This window comes from Ascaphus truei, chromosome 1 (assembly GCF_040206685.1).
Source record: "Ascaphus truei isolate aAscTru1 chromosome 1, aAscTru1.hap1, whole genome shotgun sequence".
Taxonomy (NCBI): Eukaryota; Metazoa; Chordata; class Amphibia; order Anura; family Ascaphidae; genus Ascaphus; species Ascaphus truei.
Window position 1 is genome coordinate 352,275,110 of NC_134483.1, and position 27,981 is coordinate 352,303,090.

General features: G+C 43.5%; 2 protein-coding genes across 2 annotated transcripts in view; both read left to right on the forward strand.

Annotated features, from left to right (window-relative positions):
• The first annotated feature begins 1,567 nt into the window (after positions 1-1,567).
• Positions 1,568-6,335, forward strand: H2AZ1 (H2A.Z variant histone 1). The gene is made up of 5 exons (XM_075609191.1): positions 1,568-1,726; positions 2,198-2,275; positions 3,081-3,194; positions 5,056-5,185; positions 5,341-6,335. Exons 1-5 carry the CDS (start codon positions 1,724-1,726, stop codon positions 5,400-5,402), a joined length of 387 nt encoding a protein of 128 aa, XP_075465306.1. The 5' UTR covers positions 1,568-1,723; the 3' UTR covers positions 5,403-6,335.
• A 6,393-nt stretch (positions 6,336-12,728) lies between these two features.
• The window catches only part of DNAJB14 (DnaJ heat shock protein family (Hsp40) member B14), a 28,675-nt gene continuing 13,422 nt past the window's right edge, over positions 12,729-27,981 (forward strand). The window contains exons 1-2 of the mRNA XM_075609206.1: positions 12,729-13,056; positions 21,569-21,743. Of these exons, the coding sequence (XP_075465321.1) occupies positions 12,924-13,056; positions 21,569-21,743 (308 nt within the window). The 5' untranslated portion in view covers positions 12,729-12,923. The remainder of the gene's footprint in view (positions 13,057-21,568; positions 21,744-27,981) is intronic.

The window sequence follows — 27,981 nt, forward strand, 5'->3', positions numbered from 1 at the left end:
GTACAGTTTGGCACGAAACAGAGCCACGCCAGTCGGAGCTGGGACACGGAAGGGTGAGGGTGTGCTCAGGTCCTGTGAAGGGGGTTATCTGGTACTACCTAGATCCTTCGCAGATGGAGGCGCTGTCACAGAAACCAACCAGGTACACTCCTGACTCCCAGCAGCGGAGGTTCAGGCCTCCTGTAAGCCTACAGGTAAAACACACCACATTACACTTAGGCTGCGGTCCCAGTGACTGCTACAGAGCACGCCTCGGCATGCTCTGTGCGTATAAGCACCACTCCTCAATGGGGCTGGGCCCAGTACGCACCTTCCCGCTGAAGGTGCAGCCGCGCCGTACTGCCAGGTTTTTTAAACTCAATGAAATTGAGTTTAGAACTTGCGACGGAGGCGTGGCCACTCCGCCGGCGGTTCACCCAAAGAGGGCGAACCAGCCGCGTGAGGTCATGGCCATGCCCCCGCAAAACCCCCACCATGCCCCCTCCCATCGCAATCTCCCTCTCTCCCTGGAAGATCGCGGTTAGCGCTGTGCACGTGTCGCCCCCCGCCGGGCACGCGTGCTACAGTGCTGACTGGGACCGCAGCCTTAGGCCTCGTTCAGGGTGCCTGCTTCGCGACGTGCGCGTGCTTATGTGTGCGCGCACGTTCGAAACAAAGTGTTTAAAGTAAATATCAGTTGTCATGGTAGAAGCTACCCTGTCGCCGAAGTACGGAGTTGACGCTTGCTACAGTTTGCATAAACAACTCAAGTTGTTTTTTCAAGCTGCAGCAGCGTCACTTGTACTTCGGCAGCCAATTAAATCATTCGGGAAAGTGTAGTGAGAAGAGCAACACCCATCCCTAACCTCAGGTCTGTAGACCCGCCTCCTGAACGCTTGAGGTCTGCTGGGAATGATGTGCACACATCGCCCAGCAGACTGACACATGGACGCGCGCCTTCCACCTGTCTCTGCCACCTTGAACGAGGCCCGAGTTGCGTCTCATCTCCCAGAGGGTGGGGGAAGCAGCGCTAAATGTATAAAAATATTGCTAACTATTTGAGGGTTTCCAGTTACAAAAAAAAAAAAAAACACAAGTCATGCCAGGTTTTCAAATTAATGCTTGAGCTACAACTAAAAGCTGTCACTGATGCCACATGCACCATACATTATTACAAGTTGTCTTCCTCCGTTTTTTTTTTTTGTTTCAAATATTTTTTTATTGGCAAAGCATATAATAAACATCATACAATAACATTAAAAACAGAAACATACAAAAATACTTTCCAATTACATATTAAGTTGAAAAAACAGTGCTTTACTTTTAGTCACACCAAGTTGAAGCCAAGTTTTAACCGTACATTTTGAGGTGTGTGTGTGTGTGTGTAAAGTTCCAGACAATTGGTTTTGGGGGGTGGGGGTCTACTATCACTTTTGAGTTAGTGCTCTTTGAGTTAGCTGTCTCCTTCACTTTTCAACTTTTTGGCGCGCAAACCTACCCGGTCACGTCATTAACTATTCCACTTCTAGAACCCCTCCCCACTCCCTCCTATTGGTCGCTCCGTACGGGCAGCGAGGCCTTTCCCCCATTGGTTCTGCGCTGGCCGCGGGTTCCCGGATGCAGGAGACGCTGTATATAAAAGGTGGGCCGGGGAGAGCGGGAGTCGTTGCGTTTTTTGAATCTCGTGCAGGCCGGAAAGTTCGTGTGGATCCTTCGTGGAGCGTTCTGAAACCCGTTCGAGAGCATGGTGAGGCGCGAGGGCGCCTTGCACTGAGCACGCGTGTGCTTTCAGCCCAGCTCGCGGCTGCATTGCTAGAATGTGGGATCGCTCCTTCCTGACCCCGCTCCCGCCTGCCCCGGTGTAATCGCCCCCGCATGTGCGTGCTTATTGTGTGCTGTTCATCGACTACATTATTTAGCCGGCCTCCTGTGGCGCTGCATGACTGCAGCTTTTATCACGCGCTCTACATCTGCTCACCATGCTCCTGCAGTCTGTCTCCTCGCCCTTTTCCCTGCACATTTGTTTCCGATCCCAGTGTAACCCCATTCAATGCTTTGTAGGGCCCCTCTATGGCACCGCACCGGGCGGGCGAAGCGGATGCATTGGCGATCACTGGCGGGTTGAGTAGCCGGGTTGCGTTCAGCCCGCTGTTTAGCTTTGCTCTGGCCCCCGCTGCCTGTGCCCCGCGCTGCTCACTGCTTTCCTCTCCCCCCGCAGGCTGGCGGCAAGGCTGGGAAGGACTCCGGGAAGACCAAGACAAAGGCGGTTTCCCGCTCGCAGAGAGCAGGTCTGCAGGTCAGTGCCGTGTATAGCACGACGTGGGAGGTAGAGGTGGCTTATAACCGAGTGCTGCTGTGCCACATGGTTATTTTGAAACTATATTTTTTAGTTTGTACGATGTGTAAACACAAAAAACTGGATCGTGTGTGTGTGTGTGTGTGTGTGTGTGTGTGTGTGTGTGTGTGTGTGTGTGTGTGTGTGTGTGTGTGTGTGTGTGTGTGTGTGTGTGTGTGTGTGTGTGTGTGTGTGTGTGTGTGTGTGTGTGTGTGTGTGTGTGTGTGTGTGTGTGTGTGTGTGTGTGTGTGTGATGCACACGGTTCTATTTGTCTCTATCTTAGAGGATAGTCTTTCTATTGAATAATTCTCTAGGCTGTACGTTTTCTTCAAAGCGAGCAGCTCATTTGCTTGCACCGAGCCCCATCTCGTTATAAATGTGTAGCTGCCACATTTTGAAAAACTGGCTTTTATGAAAGGTTTATGCTTGTTTGGTTTCTTTTTCAGATGTATAGTTTTAACTATTGTTTCTATTTGCATGGTGACTGTAAAGTATACATGTTGTCTATGTAGGACCTAATGCATCTGATGGTACAGGTGGGGGGGGGGACGACAAGTGCCTCAAATATACGTATACACCAAGCTTTAGGTTTACATACTGATGGAAGAACAGGGTTATCGCATGTTTATTATGTGCAGTTGAATACCATCGTACCCTACGAATGCAGGAAGTGACCCCAGCAATATGTAAAGATTGCAAACTTATTTGCACTGACTCTTGCAAACAAGCTTACATTTATTCGTCTTGTTAATTTATCCTTTGTAGTTTCCAGTGGGTCGTATCCATCGGCACCTGAAGACCAGGACCACCAGTCACGGACGTGTGGGTGCTACGGCTGCAGTGTATAGTGCTGCCATCTTGGAGTATCTGACTGCTGAGGTAAAGTACTGTATTCTAGGTCAAGGGTACTGCAGTCCTAAACCTGATGAGTGGGAGGGCGGCGAGTGGATCACCTCTGATCTCGTTGACCTTCAGTGGTTTGAGGGGGTAATATAAATAATGTGATTAAGACCATCCAAGAGGGCTTTTTTTTTTTTTTAGATAGAATTGAAGCAGTGGGGGACCCTCAGTTTCTGGAGATATTTCTGTGGGGGGTGCCGGTAGCTACTCGGCTAGCAGGTTCACATAATGGCGGTGCTTCAAAGCTCCCACTCCCTGTGGGCTGATGGGAATCTGTCATCCGGTTTGGCTTCATAATGGTCTGCGTGACTCTGGGTAGCTTTAAACTTTGCAAAGATGCTGGCACCCCCTTTTGGAGGCAAGTATCTTGGGAAGCAGGGTGGGCCCGGGGCTGAAATTAACAGGGTTCATATCCAGAGTCCCAGCTTCCTTCCTGTTAAATTTTAAATAAGCGTATGAATTGATCCTTTAAGACAGCATCGCATAAAGTTGGTGTCTTTATTGGGCGCTATGAGCTTGTAGCCCTATTTTATGCTATGTTGCTGTATAAAGCTCTAGTTTCTAGAGTAAATGATGCACACCAACAACCTCTATTCTAGCTGAGTACATGGCGTTTGGGAAGATCTCGAAAGAACCACATACTATCGTAGTGCATGAACTGTAGATTTTTTTTCTTTTTCTATCTATATCCTTTTATGGACAAAATATTGTAACGCCATAACATTGTGCTTTGTGTTGGAATACCAAAAAGGCATTATTGTTTTGGTAAACATGAGTCCTGTTTTAAACATGGCACCATATTGTATAAAGGTTTCAGTGTTTATTTATTTATTTTTGTTCTTGTATAGCGCTGCTAGTTTTACGTAGCACTTTACAGAGACATTTTGCAGGCACTGTCCCTGTGGAGCTGCCACCAGGAATTGAACCAGGTTTCAAACTGTATTTTATTATAATTCAAATATCTCAAACTATCTATATGTAGACACTTGGTGTTCCATGTCTAGGTCAGTGGTTTCCAACTTTTTTTTTTTTTTTTTTTAAGGAACCCTTTAAAATTCTGAGAAACCTCAACCTTCTAACAGTGCGTCTGAGATCAGATGCCTTGTAAATTCTTCTGTTTTTGGTAAAATTTTAAAATTAAGGATTGGGTCTGCGCTGATCCTAGGACCTCCCAGGAAATTCCAATTAAGTCAGAATGCTCAAACTTTTTCCCGCGATTGAATGGGGCACACTGTAGAGCAGCAAACTAAAAAGCGCAAAGGAAAGACAGTATCAATTAAAAGATAAAATCACTTTATATAAATTAACATACAAAATCACATTGTTTTGCATCACATGCGCTTCATCGTGTGTTTATAGATCTAGTCCCACCCCCTGACTGCGTATGTGACACAACACATAGAGGTGTTACAGGTCGTCATGGTATTCACGCAGGTCGCTGTGATGACAATACATGAGGCGTTTCCCTGAGCCCACGAGCTCTGCAGCAGTTTTCCACTAGCTATAGGACTCTAGTTCAGTCCCTTCTTTATATACGGGGTTTACTGGCTTTCATCACGATAAAGGGACTTTATGTGACCATCTTGTCAAAATGTTGTAGAGACTGACTGTCCCCCACCCCCTCTATTTTAAGATTTGAACATTACAGGGAACCCCTTGGGGATTCCTTGGTTGAAAAACACCAGCTGTATGTGTTTTGAAAGGGGTTTTTGGTTTACCTATACTGTTCTACTGTCGTGTAGGCTTGCATCCTTTAGTCAAACATTAGTGTTGTACAAATAAAGAAAGCATCCCTGTGAACAAACATCAGAGGTTTTTAATGCCTTTAATCCTGTTTCAGGTCCTTGAGTTGGCAGGAAATGCTTCCAAAGACCTTAAGGTGAAGCGTATCACTCCACGGCACTTGCAGCTCGCCATCAGAGGCGATGAAGAATTGGACTCCCTTATTAAGGCTACAATTGCTGGTGGTGGTAAGTACATAAAACTATTCAAGACAACTTCTACTTGTAGATGAGATCTTATTAATATTTATTTGTATAGCAACTGTTTGAAGGTCACGCTTGTGACCTTACATTGGAGTAGTGTATTGGTTCTCAAATATACCAATTTATTTCCCCCCCCCCAGGTGTCATTCCACATATTCACAAGTCCCTGATTGGAAAGAAAGGACAACAGAAGACCGTTTAGTTGATGGCAGTATTTATTCCAGGACTCTAAACTCAACTAAGCTATGGACTTGTGTGGCCTGCTTCTCTGGAAACACAACTTTGTTCTGTTTTTACATTGTTTTGGGCTCCACTGAGATTTTGAACCAACAAAGTTTCTCGATTTGAAGTCTTAAACCAGATTTACATTACTGTTGCTTCAAAGAAGCTATTGATTCTAAAGTGGCTCATTTTGGTGGGTGGTTTTAATTGTTTTTTACCAATTCTGAAGTTGTTACAAGCATTCTTTTGTACAGGCTTAGACAGCAATTGTTCCATTAACATTAGTTAATTTGTTCAATAAATGTACAAACAAACTTTAGCTGTGTGCCTTGTTTGGCCACCGCCATTTTCTACTTTGGTGCATAATAATGTACAATTGTTTACTTCCTATTTCCCCCAAGATAGCTGCAATTAGGGGACAAAAACAGATTTACACTTTGTGTCCACGTTCCTTCAAATATTCCATACAACAGCAGTGCCTTTAAATCCTGCCTTAAGGGAGATGAATCGAGACAAAGACTTGATATGAGCTACATAGTCCTGCACTAACCTTGTTGTTGGGTACCACTTCAGTTAACACTGCATTTTCATTTGGTAACAGCTGAGGTGGAGGAATAGGAGATAGAATTCCTATGCAATGCTCACAGGGAACGTCCATGTATCAATGAAAACAGTAATATTGTTCCATATACACACAGCTTTGTAGTCGTATCAGTAATCCTTTGTCACTAATAACCCTTAGGGCCACTCTTTGTGGACTCCCACTAACCTCTGTAGGGGGTATATTTTGTATCGGTGTCTCAGGCCATGGGTACAGTGAAAAAAGGACTCTTTGACAAAGGCCAGTTGCGGCTGAAACACGTCAGTTTGTTTGTTGCTGTTTAAGTGCCATTAAACTTTGTTTTACCCAGTTTCTTGCAAGTTTGGTCCCACGAATTTTTTCCAAGGCAGCTGCACTGCCATCCAAAAATCTTCTGCATTGGTAACAGCTGAGGAACAGGACTGGTTTTTTGTTTTTTTCCTCCCAACTTCTTGGTCTATGCTAAACGGGTATCCTTGCAGCATTTTTTCCCCAAAATTGGGAAAATACCTGGTTAGTTTTCCATTTGGAATAGGGCAGTAAATCAAATTAGTCACTAGTTACATGGAAGCCTTTCGGTTCCCTTCTGTGTGTCATCCCGAATGAGCCATTGACTTATTTGGATAGGTGTCAAACCCATCCTGTAGAAACTAGCTTCAGGCATATCTAAATCACTAAAGCCTAAGTGTTGTTTAAATAGCTGCTAACCCCCACTTAGCACGTGGTTGTGCATTACAATGGGTAGACTACTCTAATGGTTTTTGTTTTTTTTGGGTGGGGTGCGGGCGCACAACACTTTGGGAAGGAGGTAAAAAGTATACATGCATTTAAACATTCAGCTTGTTTTGAGGAGATGTATAAGACAGAACCCACTGGCAGACATAACAGCACGAACAAGTACATAAGCTTTGCATGGGATACAGCTAGTTTATTCACACCCAAGCAAACATTACACCCCGCTGCAGTTAACGTGTTTACTCTGAAAATACTTGGGATGTAACTCTGTATAGGCTATATGACATTGATAGTAAAACGTAAATTCCTAGCCTTTGGTATCTGCTTGTGACCTTCTGGCTTTGCCTCTGTAAAGGCAAACACAGGAGTACCACCTTTTGTGTCAAGGAATGAAAAATGACAGTATTTTAGATTTATTTCTCAACTGTAAGATCTTGGGGAAAGACTACCTACCACACATGGTAGCAAATTCTAATCTAGCCAGTTTCTCCAGCAAACAGGTGATCTTAAAGAGCAAGATTACATCACTATATGGCTATAACATGTCACTTTGCAAGGTACAAATTGAGATTTTGGCCACTTCCTCCCCTATTGTATCCCTGTCCAACACCTTCATCTAGCCTAGAGGAGGCATTGCTGCAAGAACATCAAACGCCTGATGTATTGTTGACGCACACCATATTTATAATTGGAATCAACAGTGCACAATTACTCGCTTTTACATGGACTGCAGCAGCTTCCAACCCTCAACAAAACTGACCATGTAATGTTCCCCCACTACAGTTAATTTATTGCCCGATCGCAGGTACTTCCTCCTCTGTCCCACGTTGGGAGTGGGGGGGAGGAAGGGAGCGGGCCCTGCGCATACGCGGGGGGAATCGCCGCCATTTTTTTTAACTTGGGGGGGGGGGGGGGCGGGAGACACCGGGCGGCCAGCCTCGCGACCCGGCAATTTTGGTGCCGGGTCGCGACCCACCATTTGGGAAACGCTTCCCTATCGCCATAAAAGATGTCTGCATGGAAACTGCCATTGAAATACCAACCATGATAAATCCGCTTTCAACCACACCAGGAAAAAAGTGACTTTTCAGACAGACCCTTGTGTATCAAAGAATCTGCTTCTAATGCTTTTGCCACTGCCAGCCAAAGAGAAATGGAGCAATACAGGTCCCAAGAGAAGGGTAACTACAGTACAAATTAATAGGAAATACTGAACAGATCCCTCTAGTCATAACGTACAACCCCATTCTCATACTATATTGTATCATCAAAGATCTACAACCTACCCTGTCTGAGGATGAAAAACTTACCACCATAACCAAAGATCCAACACATCAATACAATAATTTGTGAGAAAGCACTTTTCTGTCTAGCTAAGCACTCACTGTCAGACTTGGAACAGTAATAATTCTCAAAGGAAATTTAAAAGGAAAAGATGGTAATTAAAATATATCTAACTAGACGCAATTACTTAAAGATTCAGGATTTATTACACGCAGCAACATTTAATCCACTTTCTGCCCAGAAATATAGAGTACCGCGAACTACTACATTCCTATCTCTCTCCAGACATGCCAAAGACAAACTGTTATTAGTTAATGCCCTTGGGCCTATGTTGGACTTAACTGAGATCAGACTCGAAAAAAGACTTCACGATCCCAAGGTTCAACAAAGTATCCGGCCGCTCCTCCTCTTACTGTGCTCCCCACAAATGGAACAATCTACCTGAAACTCAAAGCCGCCACCAGTCTAAATTCTTTCAAAACTAAAGCTGTCTCACATTTTAATCTGGTCTGTAACTGTTACATACGCCTATAATATATATTATCTTACTGTGCATGCAATGTCTTGTATATAATGTATACCCTGTTCACTTATGTAACTGCATTTGTCACCATGTATTATATGTCATCATAACTCTATGCCCAGGACATATTTGAAAATGTGAGGTAACTCTCAATGTATTACTGCCTGGTAAAACATTTTTATAAATAAATATGTTGGAAGACACTAAAAGAGCTACATATATCATCCGGCAACTGTTTATTTTTTTCAGTTTAGGTAGCGCATCCTTTTTGAATCGGATCAGCCATCATGAGATTTTGCGACCTAGCTCCTACCACCCTTGAAAAAAAATAAGATCCCTTAACTGTGTCTTGGAGATACTTTGGTCCAAAGGCATTTGATATAGAGGGGATTTACCTTCAAATTTCTGGTAAACTATAACGGATCCCAAATCTTCCTGCAACATTGGGTGGTTTGGAACTGCTCCTCCGAAAGCTAGGATTAGAAACGGGACATTCCTGACCTGATAAGCCAAACTCAAAGACCACAGAGAATACCTTGACCAAAATGGTCCAAACTCAGGATGTCCAGAAAGATCATTTCTAACACCTAAATGAAATCATTAAAGGATCCAACTGTGGAATTGCAATCCAGAGTAGTACAATGAATACGATGACTGATACCCTCTTTGAAAAAAGCAAAGTCAGTATCCTCTGAATCAGGGGTGGGCAACCTGACTAACAGAGACAAGTACATTGTGGCTTCAATCTCCCATAGGGCCACAATAAGAATAACATTCACATTAATACCTATATACACTGACAGTGCATAGCCTGATCCTGTCAGTGTGTAGTGCCGTCAGGTTATACTCCGCACTATACACTGACACAGTATATAACCTAACAAGTGGGTGGGGGTGGGAAGATGGGGTGACACGAGAAGACACATGGGGAGGGGGACACAACGTGGGGAGGGAGTGACATATGGCAATGGGGGACAAGGGATGGGGCAGTGGAGTGATTGTCCCTACCTTGCTCTTCAGTCTCCACATGGAGCTCTCAGCAGCAGGGTATATACTCACTGTACCCCGTGCAGCTTGGGAGCTGGTTAGGGGGTGGTCTGCCTTCTCTTCCATGTCTCTATGGTCTCTGCAGTCAGAGCTCCCGTTTGTTTTCCCTGAAGGGGCCATTCCTGCTATAAATTGTTGTAATGTGTACTACATTTTAATATTTTCTGTAATAAGTTGGAAATAATGTATTTTAATGTAGCAATAGTTAAAACATTTATATTATATATACACAAACGTGAGTTGTCAGAGGCGTGAGGCAGTATCCAACTGTTGTGCTGTCCCAAGGAACTTTGACCTGTTCAATTTCTTCCAAAATGCCCAATTATACGGTTGTTACGCCAATTTCTGTTTTCTAAGTCTTCCTGGTAATTTTGTAGTTCCAGTATTTGCGTCTTCAGTTCAATAAGGTCTTTGCTGAATGTCAATTGTCTGCTCCAAAAGATTTGGGCCAGTTCCTAACGCGGTAATTTAGTGCTTCAACTTGTTTACAGCTTTGTGGTGCTTCTTTTGTAATGTCATTCTGGTGTCCATGAAAAACTCCATAGCGTGTCTCGTCAGGGAACATAGCTCCATGTTTGTTTGTGAGACCAAGTTGGGATGCAAGATGGATAGGTCCTGTGTATTTGTGCTTGCTCCGTTTCCATTTGTGAAGAATTGCGAGACCTTTTCGAGCCAATGTCATTTTGCTTTGCTGGGACATATTGGTAACTTATTTAAAATTAATCTGAAAGTTCACGTAACTATGGTACAGCAGGTTTTTTCACCGTTGTGTCCAGCTAAAGTGTTATCTATGCTGCTGTTATTGGGCTTTATAGGTGTAGTAAATATGGATGTCATTGTTTAAGTATTGTATTTGGCAACGCTCTATTGGGGCTCTTGGTCATACACTATAACCTAGTACTTTTATTTAATTGAGAAAAGTGGATATTTAGCTGGTGTCCAGAAATATCTCCAGAGTTATATTTTTATCATGATGAGTTAAAGGAGGTAATTTTATGACAATAATGGCTGTAGTGTAGGCAGCAGAGTTCAGGAGAAAGGTTACCAGCCAGCTCTGCTTCTTATCACCTCCCCCCCCCCCCCCCCCATCTCTGATATTTTTATTGTGGAAGTCTATTTAGCATTCCACTTCTCCTGCTACCAAACAGATTTAATCTAAAACTACCAGCAAGAAACTGGTCTTGACATTTTTCTAAATGTTTCATTTTGTTCTGGCTTTGGAATGAAGTTAATATTTTTTTTTTATTGCAGTGCACTATTCTAAATAATATTTCGGTGTATGCACTGATGTAAATGCATTTTTTTTTTTTTTTATAAATGTAGCGGTCATGTAAAATGGCTACAGTCATCTCTCCTGCTGACAGTAAGGCTTGGTAAGTTGTGGGCATGCCAGCAGTAATTATGGAGGTTTGCCCTCACACCCTGGTGAGGTGCCTTGTGTATGGGTGGGAGTGGTCACAGGCTCTGACTCCATGGTTAGTGATGTCAGAGGTGTGTCAGTTTCCAGAGTGTACATAAGGCACAGCACTGTGTCTAAGAGTTAGTTCTGCGTGGTTCTGGGGAGTTCTGCCAGAGTTCTGAGAGGAGTAAGAGTTATGTTATAGTAGCTGAGTAAGAAGACTGTCCACGGACCTGGCACAGAGTAAAGACATCCCGGCTGGGATAGGGAATCCCTATTTAAGGAGAATTACACCTTTCAAAGGGAAGCACTAATGATTATGAGTGGCTAGAGAAACTACTGCGAGGGGCAGCTAGCCCACCTCAAGCAATAAAGATGCTCTTAATTACAAACCCTCTCGTGTACATGTGTGGAGTGATTGTACAGAGAGGAGCACCACAGAGGAGTTCCTCGCCAGGACCATCCCCAAGTGACCGAAGGGACCCTGATGAGGTGGAGGCGCTGCACTGGACCTAGGTAGGACTCAAGCACACTACCTCAGCTGCCTGTCTGGACAGGTCCTCCCCATACACCATCATGCGGGAGACTCAGGAGTCCTGTTGCCAACAGGTGCACCACCAGACACTATCACACTGTAATGGGGACCGGTTAGACCACAGGGGCCAAAGTGAGATTGGGTGGGTCAGGCCGGTTCACAAAAACCGTTACATAAACACTAATTTTTTAATGTGGTAGAAGTAAAACTAGTAAAATGAGTTCAAGGTCAAGCATGGTTAACACTCTTCAAAGTCTCATTTAGGCCCTTATTCAATAAACTGAAGCATGGTGAAATCGACTGTTTCAGAGATTATTGCAGGAACACGTTTGTAGTATTCCTCTGAACCTTTCATATTTAAAAAAAAAAAAAATAACAATCTTATGAAGCCTGTTTTTTTAGGGATCAAGAAATATTATTTTCACTATTTATACTCATGTATGCAAGTTCATAAAGGTTTATAAAGCCTGCTGGGCTAAGATCAAGGAAAATTAAAGGGCTATTCTGTAACTAGGAAGTTTTTCCCTATATACAGTATTTTATTTCTCTGCCCTTTTACTCCTTAAAGGAGAAAAGTTTTAAATCCTGGTCTAGGACATAATCTACCCAGGGATTAGGTGTTAATCTAAAAATGTGATAGATTCAGGTTCCTAAAATTAGAATAAACAGATTAAATTTACATAAAATGAGTGATTAATATTACTAGACTTGTCCAGTCACTTTTATAACATCAAGGTAACCATATATTTCAAATGAGACTCCTGCTTTGGGGACAACATGTTATATTAATACGGAATGTATTGTTACGGAATTGGTAAATATAACTTGTTTAGGTCTTCATATTGCACATCACTACACAGTGTTACTACAGATATGGGTTGTCAAACATGATTTGGTCAACAAGGTCTGGTGGGTCAATAATTTCCTAATGTGTGAAGAGGGTTCTGCAGCTCTTCTTGTCAGCCATGGGAATTGTAGCAAAGTAAACGCGGGGTTTTTTTCACAGCTATTTTGACTTACTGGGTGTAACAATATGGCTGCCTAAGCGCTTCCGTTTTGCTGTTTGACTTACTGGGTGTAACAATATGGCTGCCTAAGCGCTTCCGTTTTGCTGTTTGTCAGACAGGAAAAATGGGTATACTAAAATGGCTGGCGCAGAGCTTCCGGTGCTTTTGAGGGTATCTGCAAGAAAGGTGTAGCAAGATGGCTGGCGCGGGGATTCTGATGCAGTCTCGGGTGTGGGTGTAGTAAAATGGCGGAAGCCCCGCAAGTCCGCCGGCTCTGAGAGGAGGAGGGGCCGCTGCTCAGCCTCTCTCCTCCCTCTTCTGTACGTCCGCTTCCCCTTCCATGTGTTCCGCTGACTGAGCGGGGCCGGAGGAGGAGAGGAGCCCCGGGATCATGGAGGGTAACCGGGACGAAGCGGAGCGGTGTGTGCGGATCGGGCGGGCGGCGCTGGAGGCCGGAGATTGGGAGAGAGCCCGGCGCTTCCTGAGCAAAGCGGACAAACTGTACCCGAGCAGAGCAGCCCGAGGTCAGGAGGAGGCCGGACACACACACACACACACACACACACACACACACACACACACACACACACACACACACACACACACACACACACACACACACACACACACACACACACACACACACACACACACACACACACACACACACACACACTGATATATCGAATGTGTGACATGATACAGGGGGAGGATACACACACACACTGATATGATATTGAAGAGGAGATAGGTCAGTGGTTAATGACACTGGAATGTGACTATGGTACAGAAATTTACTATTAACTTCATTGAGTGTTTTCGTGCCAATCACTGATTGGCATTGTTGCAGTTGAATGAATAATCCCTATGGTGCAATAATATACCAAATGTGTGATGACATGACTATGACACAGGAGGAAGGGATATATATATGTATGTGTATATATATATATATATATATATATATATATATATATATATATATATATATATGTATGTGTATATATGTATATATATATATATATATGTGTATATATATATATATGTGTCAGGGTGAGGAATGATGGGGAGGATATGTATTTGTGTGTATAGATACCATGTGTGATGATATAACCGACATTTGAGGAAGAGGGGGCATAACATACAGTGAAGTGTATGTGTATGTATGTATGTATATATATACTCTTTTGTGACAATTTACAACCTTCTGGTCATGCATAACCTCCTGTGGTGATGCATCTTAAATGGGACAGCAACACTGAAAGACAAGAAGGATCAGGCCTGTCACAAGTTGATAACATAACCACTTGGGTGATAGAGGATATTTTACATTAATACAGAGGACCTCACTGAGCGCTGATATTTTACCCAGTGATCATATATAATGTTATATTATTATAACCTTTCTTATCACTGAGACTCTGCACATAATATAATAGAATATCACAGCTTTATGATGTATGTAACTATGATCTGTTTGTTTCCTCCTGTGTGATTTTTAAATGGTTAGTATCATAACTTCTTGCATTGGTATAACCCTGTGTAATAATCCATAACCACTTACACACAGCACAATATTAGAGTCCAGCAACTCTCATTCATAGACTCAACATACATTGCTTGTACAATATGATGTATTGGCAACTCATGCAGTTTTTTTATTTTTAATGAAAATTATAGTATACTTTTTTGTGTCGTTTTAGTTTTGTGGTTTACCTACATTTACATATTTCTATTTGGTGCTGTATATAGTGCACATGTGGCATTTATCTTGTGAATGATGTGTGTATGTACTTAATATTTGTTTTTTTTTTGTATGGCTGGGTATTGTATGTATATAGATCTATCTCTGTATGTTTTACGTTGGCTGCCCTAAGTTTCAATACATTTCTTCTATTCATCTGGAGAGTGCCATGGACCCTTTCTCTGTTATATATTTACTAGACTTGTTTGGGGTTCCCTGTCCCTCTGCGTCCACATCTATTTCTGTTTATACTATCTCTTATTTTTTTTTCTTTCCCCCTCTTAGTGCTGATAGTGATTCGAACCAAGTTTGTCTTCTTAAAAGGCACCAAACTACTCCTTCCCATCTATTTGTGTGTATACAGTGGGAGGTTTTCTTCTTATGACCCTTTTATGAACTTATGAACTTTTTTTTTCTTCTCTTGAGGAACCCCTAATCACAGTGCTCAGTTGCTGAAGCACCCCCACAACAGGACAGACCGTCACAGGAGACTGAGGGAGCAGAGAGTCACAGGAGATGCACACACCCCTCTTTCCAGACCCTTGCTGCTTCCTCCTCTGCTTGGTCACACCCCCCAAACTCCTGACACCACCTCCTGATTGGCTGCATTACCCAACAGCAGTCAATCGGGATAGAGGAAACTGCGGAGCCCCCTAACAACTGCCCTGCTTTCTCAGGGAGCTCAGGGAAAGCCCACGGCACCCTTTCGATCCTCTCACGGAGCTCTATGGTACCATGGGACCCTGGTTGGGAAACACTGGCCTAAATAACAATTACTTCTAGTCTTGTAGTTGCTCTTCACGCTGCAGTTAATCTGCCGTTATTTTTGCATCAGTTTTAGCATCTTTCATATGTATCCCTTAAATATTAGTAGACAGTAGTGGGGATTGTATTGTCTGACTTTTTATTTTGGGGGCCATTTACTTTCCAGAATTTACAATGCTGAGATATATTTTCTTTCTGTAGCGTTTCTTCCAAGGAGGAAGACGAGTGATGATGCCTTTATTGTCTGCATAAGGCTGAGTCCCTACTGGGGGCCGCTTTGAATCTTCATCCTCCCGTCGACGCTAACGCGGTTGCGCGCTCATGCGCAGGCCCGCACGCTCTCCCAAGCCTGGTGCTTGAGGAGACAAGGGAAAGAGTATTTTGAGCGTAGAGCAGGGTCACATGACCATGCTCTGACGAGGGGGGGAGAGAAAATGGAGGGACACAGACAGATGTGTCCCCCGATCCAGCCAATGACAGGCCCCCTCCCTTTATAGCCACGCCCCAGCTCCTGCTCTAAAATTATTGCAGGACAGCCGATCGCTCATGCTTGGAGAGCTGGTGATGTCACGGCTCTCGAGCACGAGCAAGCTCTGCGGCAGCATGGCCGCAGCCTTGGTTTACCTGCAGAATTATTGTTTTTTCTCCTATACAATACCACCTTTTTTCTAATTATTATTATTATTATTAAAAGAGAAAAAACTGTTGAAATGCTAAACCTGATGCAGCCATCTGTTAGGATCTGTGTTCTTCCCCAGACAAGTTTGGCTTGGTTACAAATAAGTTACTTGACACACTTATCTTGAAATGGATGCATTTGTATATGGCATCAATCCTACTTCTATAGTGGCTCAGAGAAATGCGTCTGTTCATTGACTGACTGACACATGAGACGTTTGTTTTGGAATTTCCTACCTATCTAAATGGTTTGCTCAGGGTTATTGAAGATATTGGCATTTCCCCTGGGGCAATATTGATTTCCCTAGATGTCGAATTAATTTCCTTAGATGTCGATTCCCATAATTTAGACATTAGGGCAGCAAGGTACTTTCTTATTATCCAAAGTAGTGTTCACAGAGAACATGCGGAGTTCTTGTACAAGTTGGCACATTTAATTCTCAATCATTATATATATTTTTTCATTGGGCAACATTTACAACAAACCCAGGGAATAGCGATAGACACCAAGTGTGCCTGGTCCTTTAATATATATTTTTATTTTAATATATGCAGCCTTTGATTACCTTTTTATTGAAAACTAATGACCTAAGCTGCCGATCGATTAGTTCTCCCTTGATTGATCAGGACTGATCTTGCGTCCTAGAGATTCACGTAATGGCCGCCTTTCAGTTTCAATGTATCAATGTATCTGTTTCAATCAATCCTTCAGTCAATGTAACTCAACAGATACAATGTATCCTAATATTACTAAGGTAACATTATTATTACAATTTGCAACAAATTATCACAAACATGAAAGTGTTACAAAGATCTTGCACTGCTTGGGAGGTTTGCTAAATCTGCTATAGAAATCAAAAGATGCTCAGTATATTACAACTCATTAAAAATGACATTAAGAGTTGAATTTAAAAAAAATGCAGTAAATATTACCTAATACTACAGAACTGATTTTATTTGAAAATAAATAAACCCATGCAGGATATTGCATGGATTGCGGTTTTAAAATAAGCATTTCATTGAGCACCATCTGCTAATAGGGCAGAGTTGATTTTTGAAAAGAGAGAAGATCTTGATGATGTTTTTATTCATATCTTTTTATATTACAATCTGAAGCGGGTGATTACATTTTACACCTGGAGCTTGATTTTATGCTTCTCCTTACACATACACATTACTTATCGACATTCTTAACATGTCGGTTAATACACGGTTATTTGTTATTTATATGATTGTCACGTGTATTACGACTGTGAAGCGCTATTTACATTAATGGCGCTATATCAATAAAGACACGGTTATTTGGGGGGAATTGGTGTTTCCTGGGATCCATTTAGACTAAAGGTTATTTATTTTTACTGCACAGGTTGTACCATATGCAGATTTGTCTTCACCTCTGATTTAGTTTTTTTAGGTTCTACTTCAACTAAGAGTTTGTCCCATTATATCAGTTCTGAAACATCCTATGTTCTCTATCAACTGATATGTCCTTGTGGATTCGTGTATGTTTGAATAGCTACGCAAAAACTTAGCATCAACATGTCAAAATAATTTGAGTGATTTGAGGAATGAATATTCAACATTTAATCTTGATTCGAATTCCATAGCTGTTTTAATTAGAGGCCAAGTGGATCTATACACAACTCTTGTGAGCTCTTCGGAGCAGGGACTCCTTTTCCTAAATATTACTTTTATGTCTGAAGCACTTCTTCCCATTATGTGTTATTTGTATTATTATTGTATTATTATTATTGTTATTTACAGTATATGATTGTCACGTGTATTACGGCTGTGAAGCGCTATGTACATTAAAGACATATACGCAACAGCTTAAATGATGAGTTCATATTCTCCTCTAAATATAGCTTCTATTTATTAGTATTTTCATATATCTTTGTTTATTATCTGCTTTCTATAACTGGTGAGAACATAATTAGTGTTTTTGGTTGTAATTGGGACCTGCTTTTCCGTTGCACGTATTGTTGAGAAGCCGCTTTTTTTTACGTCTCCAGAAGAAGCCAGCGAGATGGAGAAAGGCTTCGGGGCACATGGCTGCAGGCCCCTCTGATCAAGTCCTTCCAGCGTCTAATCCCTCTGCTATTCCATCGTATGTGGGTACCTACTTAGCTGCCTTTCCTTGTTTTGCGGTGATCTTTGACGGGCATCAAAGCGTTCTTCTTGTAATTGGATGCCCAGTGAGAAACCAGCCAATATACTCATCGGTACATCTGTGACAAACTGTAGGAGGAATGACATCGGTGAGACCTCTTGAACAAGCAGAAGGACCCCAGGCTAGTCTGCCTTACAAACGGCAACTTATAACAGGCTGCGAGCAAGTGATGTGTGTAGCTGTTGTGATGGGCATTACCACAGCGGCATCGCCATGCCAGGATTTATTATACTGCTACAGAATTTCAAATGGATAATCCGAGCTGGAGGCACTTGTTTAGTGCCTCTCCCCTGCTTCCTTTACTAAGGATCATGTATTGCCAGTGGACAGGGTAAGATCTGGGCTGATATGCTTTTTTGCAAGTCCACATCCAGCTAATACTTGTCAGCTTGACCTAACTCTACGGATAAATGGAGAGGAAGCGGGATACAAGATGAATCGTGCAACGTCTGAATTGATGTGGCAGGATTCACCTTCCCAGGAATTAAATTCCAGGCAGAAGTTGATCACATTACTTACCTCGGGGAGCTGATGCCAGCTAAATTACAGCGATTGTATGAACTGACCTATGGTAAAGCACTCACTGACCTGGGTGCCTTGTTGAATTCGTGGAAATAAATTCTGTTGATTTGGTGAGGCAAAATTACAGTGCTTCCTAAACCGGTTTATTTATTTACCTTCCCATTTCTGCGACAAAATATTTTTTGAAAAAAAAAAAAAAATAGGAAACCTAATGTGGGATTCTTTTGGAATAATAAAACAGAAGCGAGCTATAAAATCTTTTATATAACCGATTTGACTCCTGTTAAACTGATGGCATGCAAGTTACCCCAGAATTAACTAACTTATGATGAAGGATCTTTAGAGAGATTCAAATGATTACACAGAGAGATGTCTCCACCCAGCCCGAAAATGCCCTGCTTGGGCTATGTTGATTGAAGCAGGCATCCCAAGACATACAAAAACTTAATTAGGCATCTCATTTTTTTCAGCCAAAAATATCTTGGTCAGAACGTGGATAAAAAAGACACCCCGTGCCTCAACCCCCTCTCTCCATCCCAACTATGGAAGAATGGTGGAAAATAGTAGAATTTCTTAGAATAATGGAAAAGCTAACATATGTTCTTAAATATCAAAATATAACAAGATCTGGTCTCTTTATTATGGATATAACAGAGCAGTTTAGCAATTGTTTTGAACTGATCTATTGTGCCGACAATACCAATGTCCCTCCTATATCGAATAATGTAAAGTATTCACTTTGTGTGGATAATGATTATATGGGAAGTGCAGAATCTTAGTCAATTTACCAGTACTCCTGTAAAACTATATTGTATTCTCTTCCACTCATTGTTTCTTTACCTTTTTTTGTTGTTTAAAATGTTTGACGTGCATTCAAATATTGTATAAGGCAGAGTGAACTTACAATACAATTTGAATACAAAAGTAATATCCAATGAATTATCTGTTTTGGTGGCTCCAGACTTATCTACCCTCATTGATTCAGAGGAATGGCTGCAACTTTGGACTTGACATGAGGGATATACCAGTATGACAGAGGCCTTCTTTCTGGCCACGGGGATTGAGTATTATCTGGGCCAAGTCTGTTATCAGCAAAATGTTTGTTAGAATGTCATATTTTATCATGTGGCAACTACTGTACATACCAGTTCCGTTTTGACTGGCCGGTCTAACAGGTAGGACGCTTTATATATCAACACACACCACACACCACACACCACACACCCCACCCCCCTAATGTTTTGACTGCCCTGATGTGACTACATTAACTGCTATGAGGGGACATGTTTTTCTCTGGACTGGATTCAGCATGTTTTAACTGTTATTGCTGTATTCTATGTATGTCTTCTTTGTGTGATCTGTTTCTGATATGTAATAATTCAATTGAATACTATTTTTTTTTTATATACTGTCCCTCCATGTGCGGTTATGATGATGATTGTTGTCCTAGTTAATTGGCCACTCTTGAGCCAGTCACAGCAGTGTCACTGCAATGCATTTGTGGTTCAAGCCCAAATACAATATAATTGCACATCGACCTTTTGATTGTACCTCGGGAGAGAAGTTTGCAAAAGCCCCCCCCCCCCAACAATGAACTCTTCTCCTACCAGAGGGGTCCGCTTGCATTGCAGACACTCTGGCGGCTAGCGGGTTAATCTGCAAGTTGAGTCGGTCATTGTATCATAAACATGTTTCAGCATCATATATCTAGTTTCTTATTGTTTGTAGTGTACATAGCTCGTGCCCAAAGCAAAATGGGACCCAAGAGAAGATTGTGAGGCAATCCGTATCTGAGCTACAAATAGAATTGTCTTGGTTGGTGGAGCTTTTGTAGTAAAGGTTAGCACTCTTTTGCAGCAAGGAGAGACGCCTATCTCTCCTATTCAATGCATGGTGATTAACATTGTTAACTGTGCATTACCATATTTAATAGGTATTTATGAGATCTAAGCTGCAATAGAAGTCGTACTATTGAGGAACCACATTGGCCAATGTAAACACTGCAACCTGCTTCATGGAATAATTTTTTTAACTCCATTGTGATTTACATAAATAATTCTACACATTTTGTAGTGTATCTGCAAGACGGCTGATTTAGTAGGATGTGGACTGTTGCACTTGACAGGATGAGGGCTGCATTATTTGTTTTAGCGATTCTGTATGTGGTGCCTAGTGTACGACATTGTATGACAGAACCTGCCTGTTTTAGTTTGATTGATTTTGTGCCCTGGGACTCCTCCGGTGATATAGGATTATACCATTTGCATCTTCTGTCATCATGGTTTCCGTGGATCACAGGATTACGCTTCTATTTGGTCTGTTATCACAGTGCAGTAGTGTTTTTCTCAAGTGGCTGGTAAGTGCAACTGCTTGTTGTTATTTAGGACTTTTTTCCAGAAAGCCATCAGGATAAGCTTTAGTTTTTGTATGGTAGAGCATCCAGCACGTAAAGAGAGATGGTTGTGTAAGGTCACTGGTCTTCAACATGTCTTCCATATTAATGGCTTATTTCCTTAGTATGATCTGTGTTCAGGCTGCAGGAGTCGGTCGCGGAGTTTGGTGGCGTGGCGAACGTGTCACGAAGCTGGTTCACTGAACCAGCTCACGTGACACGACTGTAGCCCGAAATATCATTTCGGGTTGTAGCGGCAAAATGTTGCAGCGTCAACGCGGCACTTTGCCGCCGGTGGAGTTTTCAATTTGAACACTCCCACCGAACAACCTGAAATTGCGACGGACGTCGCGTAGCAGCCACCCTGAACTCGGCCTAATGCGTGTACGAGTGCTGTGGTCACTATTGCTTAGCTACGTTAGGAGTAAATGGGTTGCAGAAGCACAATTGGCTTTAGTTGGTGAATTTCTTGTACTGTTCTGTAGCAACTTGCTTTAAACTCGGTTAAATATGTGGGAATGTCAATGGTTTTTACTGATATTGACCAATACTGATTCAAGAATATTTATCGCTATAGTCTTCACCTATACAGGTTTTTTTTGTGTTTTAGGTGAATTATTTGAAAGATTTGGCTAAGTGTTGTGCATTCATAGATTCTTTTAACAGTTGGAATTAAAATGGCGACAGCTGTCTTCATTTTGCTTTACCAGGCATTCACCTCCAAATATCCTTCTCTAACGCCTCCTGTGTTTGACTTCTCTGCAGATTTGTTGGAGACCCTTGCAAGAAATGAAAGCGCAGCAGGAAATGGACCTCATTGCGGAAAGAAGTCATGTGGCCCAGAGCAAAGCAAGCCCGGTACTGAAAAAGAAAGCGGTGCGTCTGGTTCTGGGGAAGTTGGGAAAAGTTTCACCAAAGACCAGTTAGAGGGGGTACAAAGGTATGGTATTGGTCTTCTTATGTATAGTTCCGTTTCCTGCTCCACTGTGACTGTAAACATTTGGACGCAAGAAAAGCATCACACTTAGACTGCAACTTCATTATATCATCTTTGTGGCACTTAAACATCCAAAAATACCTATAACGTTATGTAAATGTGCAATTCTTAGTTCTAATATTCTGCATCAATATTTCTCAGATATACAAAGTAACGTCATCTCCTAGTGCTTCAGTCACCAAAATGATATTGCAAACTCTTCGGGACAGGGACTCATTGTAAGTGCACTATTGTATGTACAACTGCTATACAAGAAACTGATATTATGACTTTTTCAATGTAGCAAACATGGTGAGTAAATTGTGCATTACTCTTACTAGGTTTGTACGTGTGTGGCATTTCATGGGGATTTCAGACCTTTTCAGTGTGAAGTGGAGAGCTGAAATGAGAACGCAAAATTGGCAGAGAGAAAGGGAAATGTACTTTTACACGTACTTCCATACGTACATACACACGCACGCACACACAATAACTTTCCCTGTTCACACAAGTCTCTATTCTCTCAGATTTTTAAAGCGCCATCATTTTTTCTTTCCCCTCTGTGTACGCGAGTAGCATTTCCTGTCGCTTTCACTTTTACGTGGGGTGTTTTGCCAGTAGTGTGTTCAGATCGATTTGCAAGCCATGTTACTTCTTCTTGGGAAGAGGAATATGTGTTGAGGAAAATTGTTGAAATAAAATTGTACAGTACTGATTATAACCACAAGATGAGGCGATTTGGGATAAGAGTATCGAACAAGATTAGCCACTTTCACCTAGCACAGTTACTGTTTCATTGGGTACCTGAAGAAATGTAGCAACATCTCAGATGTAACTGTTCAGCATGCAATTATGTATTCTTTATGTGGAACGGCTCAGCATGCAGTTGGGGTATGTTTTAGGTGGACCGGGTCAGCATGCAGTTGGGGTATGTTTTAGGTGGAACGGGTCAGAATGCAGTTGGGGTATGTTTTCGGTGGAACGGCTCAGCATGCAGTTAGGGTATGTTTTAGGTGGAACGGCTCAGCATGCAGTTGGGGTATGTTTTAGGTGGAACGGGTCAGCATGCAGTTGGGGTATGTTTTAGGTGGAACGGGTCAGCATGCAGTTGGGGTATGTTTTAGGTGGAACGGCTCAGCATGCAGTTGGGGTATGTTTTAGGTGGAACGGGTCAGAATGCAGTTGGGGTATGTTTTAGGTGGAACGGGTCAGCATGCAGTTGGGGTATGTTTTAGGTGGAACGGGTCAGCATGCAGATGGGGTATGTTTTAGGTGGAACGGCTCAGCATGCAGTTGGGGTATGTTTTAGGTGGAACGGCTCAGCATGCAGTTAAGGTATGTTTTAGGTGGAACGGGTCAGCATGCAGATGGGGTATGTTTTAGGTGGAACGGGTCGGCATGCAGATGGGGTATGTTTTAGGTGGAACGGGTCGGCATGCAGTTGGGGTATGTTTTAGGTGGAACGGTTCAGAATGCAGTTGGGGTATGTTTTAGGTGGACCGGGTCAGCATGCAGTTAGGGTATGTTTTAGGTGGAACGGGTCAGAATGCAGTTGGGGTATGTTTTAGGTGGAACGGGTCAGCATGCAGTTGGTGTATGTCTTAGGTGGAACGGGTCAGCATGCAGTTGGGGTATGTTTTAGGTGGAACGGGTCAGCATGCAGTTGGGGTATGTTTTTAGGTGGAACGGCTCAGCATGCAGTTAGGGTATGTTTTAGGTGGAACGGCTCAGCATGCAGTTGGGGTATGTTTTAGGTGGAACGGGTCAGCATGCAGTTGGGGTATGTTTTAGGTGGAACGGGTCAGCATGCAGTTGGGGTATGTTTTAGGTGGAACGGCTCAGCATGCAGTTGAGGTATGTTTTAGGTGGAACGGGTCAGCATGCAGTTGGGGTATGTTTTAGGTGGAACGGCTCAGCATGCAGTTGGGGTATGTTTTAGGTGGAACGGGTCAGAATGCAGTTGGGGTATGTTTTAGGTGGAACGGGTCAGCATGCAGTTGGGGTATGTTTTAGGTGGAACGGGTCAGCATGCAGATGGGGTATGTTTTAGGTGGAACGGCTCAGCATGCAGTTGGGGTATGTTTTAGGTGGAACGGCTCAGCATGCAGTTAAGGTATGTTTTAGGTGGAACGGGTCAGCATGCAGATGGGGTATGTTTTAGGTGGAACGGGTCGGCATGCAGATGGGGTATGTTTTAGGTGGAACGGGTCGGCATGCAGTTGGGGTATGTTTTAGGTGGAACGGTTCAGAATGCAGTTGGGGTATGTTTTAGGTGGACCGGGTCAGCATGCAGTTGGGGTATGTTTTAGGTGGAACGGGTCAGAATGCAGTTGGGGTATGTTTTAGGTGGAACGGGTCAACATGCAGTTGGGGTATGTTTTAGGTGGAACGGGTCAGCATGCAGTTGGGGTATGTTTTAGGTGGAACGGGTCAGCATGCAGATGGGGTATGTTTTAGGTGGAACGGCTCAGCATGCAGTTGGGGTATGTTTTAGGTGGAACGGCTCAGCATGCAGTTGGGGTATGTTTTAGGTGGAACGGCTCAGCATGCAGTTAAGGTATGTTTTAGGTGGAACGGGTCAGCATGCAGATGGGGTATGTTTTAGGTGGAACGGGTCGGCATGCAGATGGGGTATGTTTTAGGTGGAACGGGTCGGCATGCAGTTGGGGTATGTTTTAGGTGGAACGGCTCAGCATGCAGTTGGGGTATGTTTTAGGTGGAACGGCTCAGCATGCAGTTGGGGTATGTTTTAGGTGGAACGGCTCAGCATGCAGTTAGGGTATGTTTTAGGTGGAACGGCTCAGCATGCAGTTGGAGTATGTTTTAGGTGGAACGGCTCAGCATGCAGTTGGGGTATGTTTTAGGTGGAACGGCTCAGCATGCAGTTGGGGTATGTTTTAGGTGGAACGGCTCAGCATGCAGTTGGGTTATGTTTTAGGTGGAACGGCTCAGCATGCAGTTGGGTTATGTTTTAGGTGGAACGGCTCAGCATGCAGTTGGGGTATGTTTTAGGTGGAACGGCTCAGCATGCAGTTAGGGTATGTTTTAGGTGGAACGGCTCAGCATGCAGTTGGGGTATGTTTTAGGTGGAACGGCTCAGCATGCAGTTGGGGTATGTTTTAGGTGGAACGGCTCAGCATGCAGTTGGGGTATGTTTTAGGTGGAACGGGTCAGCATGCAGTTGGGGTATGTTTTAGGTGGAACGGGTCAGCATGCAGTTGGGGTATGTTTTAGGTGGAACGGGTCAGCATGCAGTTAGGGTATGTTTTAGGTGGAACGGCTCAGCATGCAGTTAGGGTATGTTTTAGGTGGAACGGCTCAGCATGCAGTTGGGGTATGTTTTAGGTGGAACGGCTCAGCATGCAGTTGGGGTATGTTTTAGGTGGAACGGCTCGGCATGCAGTTAGGGTATGTTTTAGGTGGAACGGCTCGGCATGCAGTTGGGGTATGTTTTAGGTGGAACGGCTCAGCATGCAGTTGGGGTATGTTTTAGGTGGAACGGCTCAGCATGCAGTTAGGGTATGTTTTAGGTGGAACGGCTCAGCATGCAGTTGGGGTATGTTTTAGGTGGAACGGCTCAGCATGCAGTTGGGGTATGTTTTAGGTGGAACGGCTCAGCATGCAGTTGGGGTATGTTTTAGGTGGAACGGCTCAGCATGCAGTTAGGGTATGTTTTAGGTGGAACGGCTCAGCATGCAGTTAGGGTATGTTTTAGGTGGAACGGCTCAGCATGCAGTTGGGGTATGTTTTAGGTGGAACGGCTCAGCATGCAGTTGGGGTATGTTTTAGGTGGAACGGCTCAGCATGCAGTTGGGGTATGTTTTAGGTGGAACGGCTCAGCATGCAGTTGGGGTATGTTTTAGGTGGAACGGGTCAGAATGCAGTTGGGGTATGTTTTAGGTGGAACGGGTCGGCATGCAGTTGGGGTATGTTTTATGTGGAACGGCTCAGCATGCAGATGGGGTATGTTTTAGGTGGAACGGCTCAGCATGCAGTTGGGGTATGTTTTAGGTGGAACGGGTAAGAATGCAGTTGGGGTATGTTTTAGGTGGAACGGGTCAGCATGCAGATGGGGTATGTTTTAGGTGGAACGGGTCGGCATGCAGGTGGGGTATGTTTTAGGTGGAACGGCTCAGCATGCAGTTGGGGTATGTTTTATGTGGAACGGCTCAGCATGCAGTTGGGGTATGTTTTATGTGGAACGGCTCAGCATGCAGTTGGGGTATGTTTTAGGTGGAACGGGTCAGCATGCAGTTGGGGTATGTTTTAGGTGGAACGGGTCAGCATGCAGTTGGGGTATGTTTTAGGTGGAACGGCTCAGCATGCAGTTAGGGTATGTTTTAGGTGGAACGGCTCAGCATGCAGTTGGGGTATGTTTTAGGTGGAACGGGTCAGAATGCAGTTGGGGTATGTTTTAGGTGGAACGGCTCAGCATGCAGTTGGGGTATGTTTTAGGTGGAACGGGTCAGCATGCAGATGGGGTATGTTTTAGGTGGAACGGCTCAGCATGCAGTTGGGGTATGTTTTAGGTGGAACGGCTCAGCATGCAGTTGGGGTATGTTTTATGTGGAACGGGTCAGCATGCAGATGGGGTATGTTTTAGGTGGAACGGCTCAGCATGCAGTTAGGGTATGTTTTAGGTGGAACGGCTCAGCATGCAGTTGGGGTATGTTTTAGGTGGAACGGCTCAGCATGCAGTTGGGGTATGTTTTATGTGGAACGGGTCAGCATGCAGATGGGGTATGTTTTATGTGGAACGGGTCAGCATGCAGATGGGGTATGTTTTAGGTGGAACGGGTCGGCATGCAGATGGGGTATGTTTTAGGTGGAACGGGTCGGCATGCAGATGGGGTATGTTTTAGGTGGAACGGGTCGGCATGCAGTTAGGGTATTCTTTAGTTGGAACATGTCAGCATGTAGGTGCGTATTCTAACAGTTTGTTCTGCCTCTACTGTAAACAGGGCTAATTATATGATTGCCCACACGCTGCTTACGGTCCATTAAAACTGGGGGGTGCTAGATTTTTTTTTGGGGGGGGGGGGGTTTAAGGTGCAGCGGTTACAGAGGTCCCACGCTCTTCCCCAAAGCATTTAAATTAAATCCCGGGGAGCGCGCGCGACATCTCTGTAACTTGCTTACCTTGGCTTCGGACACTGTGTGGCCATGGCAACGCGCGTCAAATGACGTCACATGACCCCGCAGCATCCTTTGACGCCGATTTCCTAGTAATGGGGGGCGTGAGTACTGGGGCTGATCAGGCAGGGGGGCGCAGCGCAGAAAGTTTGCGTACCTTCCCCCTGGGACTTGCTGAGGGTGACCCTACTTGATGTGCTGATTCCCAAGCACTGGTTTTGTGAGTGCAGTATTTTTATTATTTTAATTATTAAAGGGGTTTTCTGCACGATACAAGTGGTGTTTGTGTGCTTCTCTATCCCCTTACGGTGTTGAATCTTCCACAAGGGCTTGGACATACTCTTGAAAGAGAAGGCACATTTTTATGGACATTCTGTGATTGGACTACCTATATTCTGACATTTGACTGCAGATTTTACTTGTAATGTTTAATCCATCCCTGAGCACAATTGGATTCCTGCAGTCTCAAAAGTGGCTTCATTTGTGTTGTATTTCTGTACTTCATTATGTTTTTGTTTTCTTACAGGTCAGCTATGACCTGTAATTTGCACAGTATTGTAGATATTGGCACATCATTGTTTAATAGAATGCCATTATTATATTTCCTGTTTTATTTTTAAAACCTTAGTTATAACGAACATTTTATCTGCCATCTTGATTTCTGCTGCGCATTGAACTGATATTTGCATTGAGATCGCCCCACTGATTGTGAGACTTCATGCTTTGGTTGTATTATATGGTATCTGTAGTATCAGTGTATATCTACATTTTTGTCTTTTGGATTTTTCTCCCATCGGCATGATTAACACTGAACGTCTTTTTTGCCATTTTGACGTGGTGTTGGCTCCACCTGTAGCTTTTTGGGTTGTGATTGGGCTTAACTCTGGTTTCCACATCAATATGTTTAGGGGGGAGGCAGGCTGCCAGCCGTTATTGGCTGCCCCCCTCCTTTTTCCACCCGTCTGCTTCCTGTGCCAAGTAAGGAACATGGTAGGAATAAACCCTGGTGAACGAATTACCCCCTATAAACAAGTGGAGTGGGGAAATATGTTGCACAACTTTGTCATCT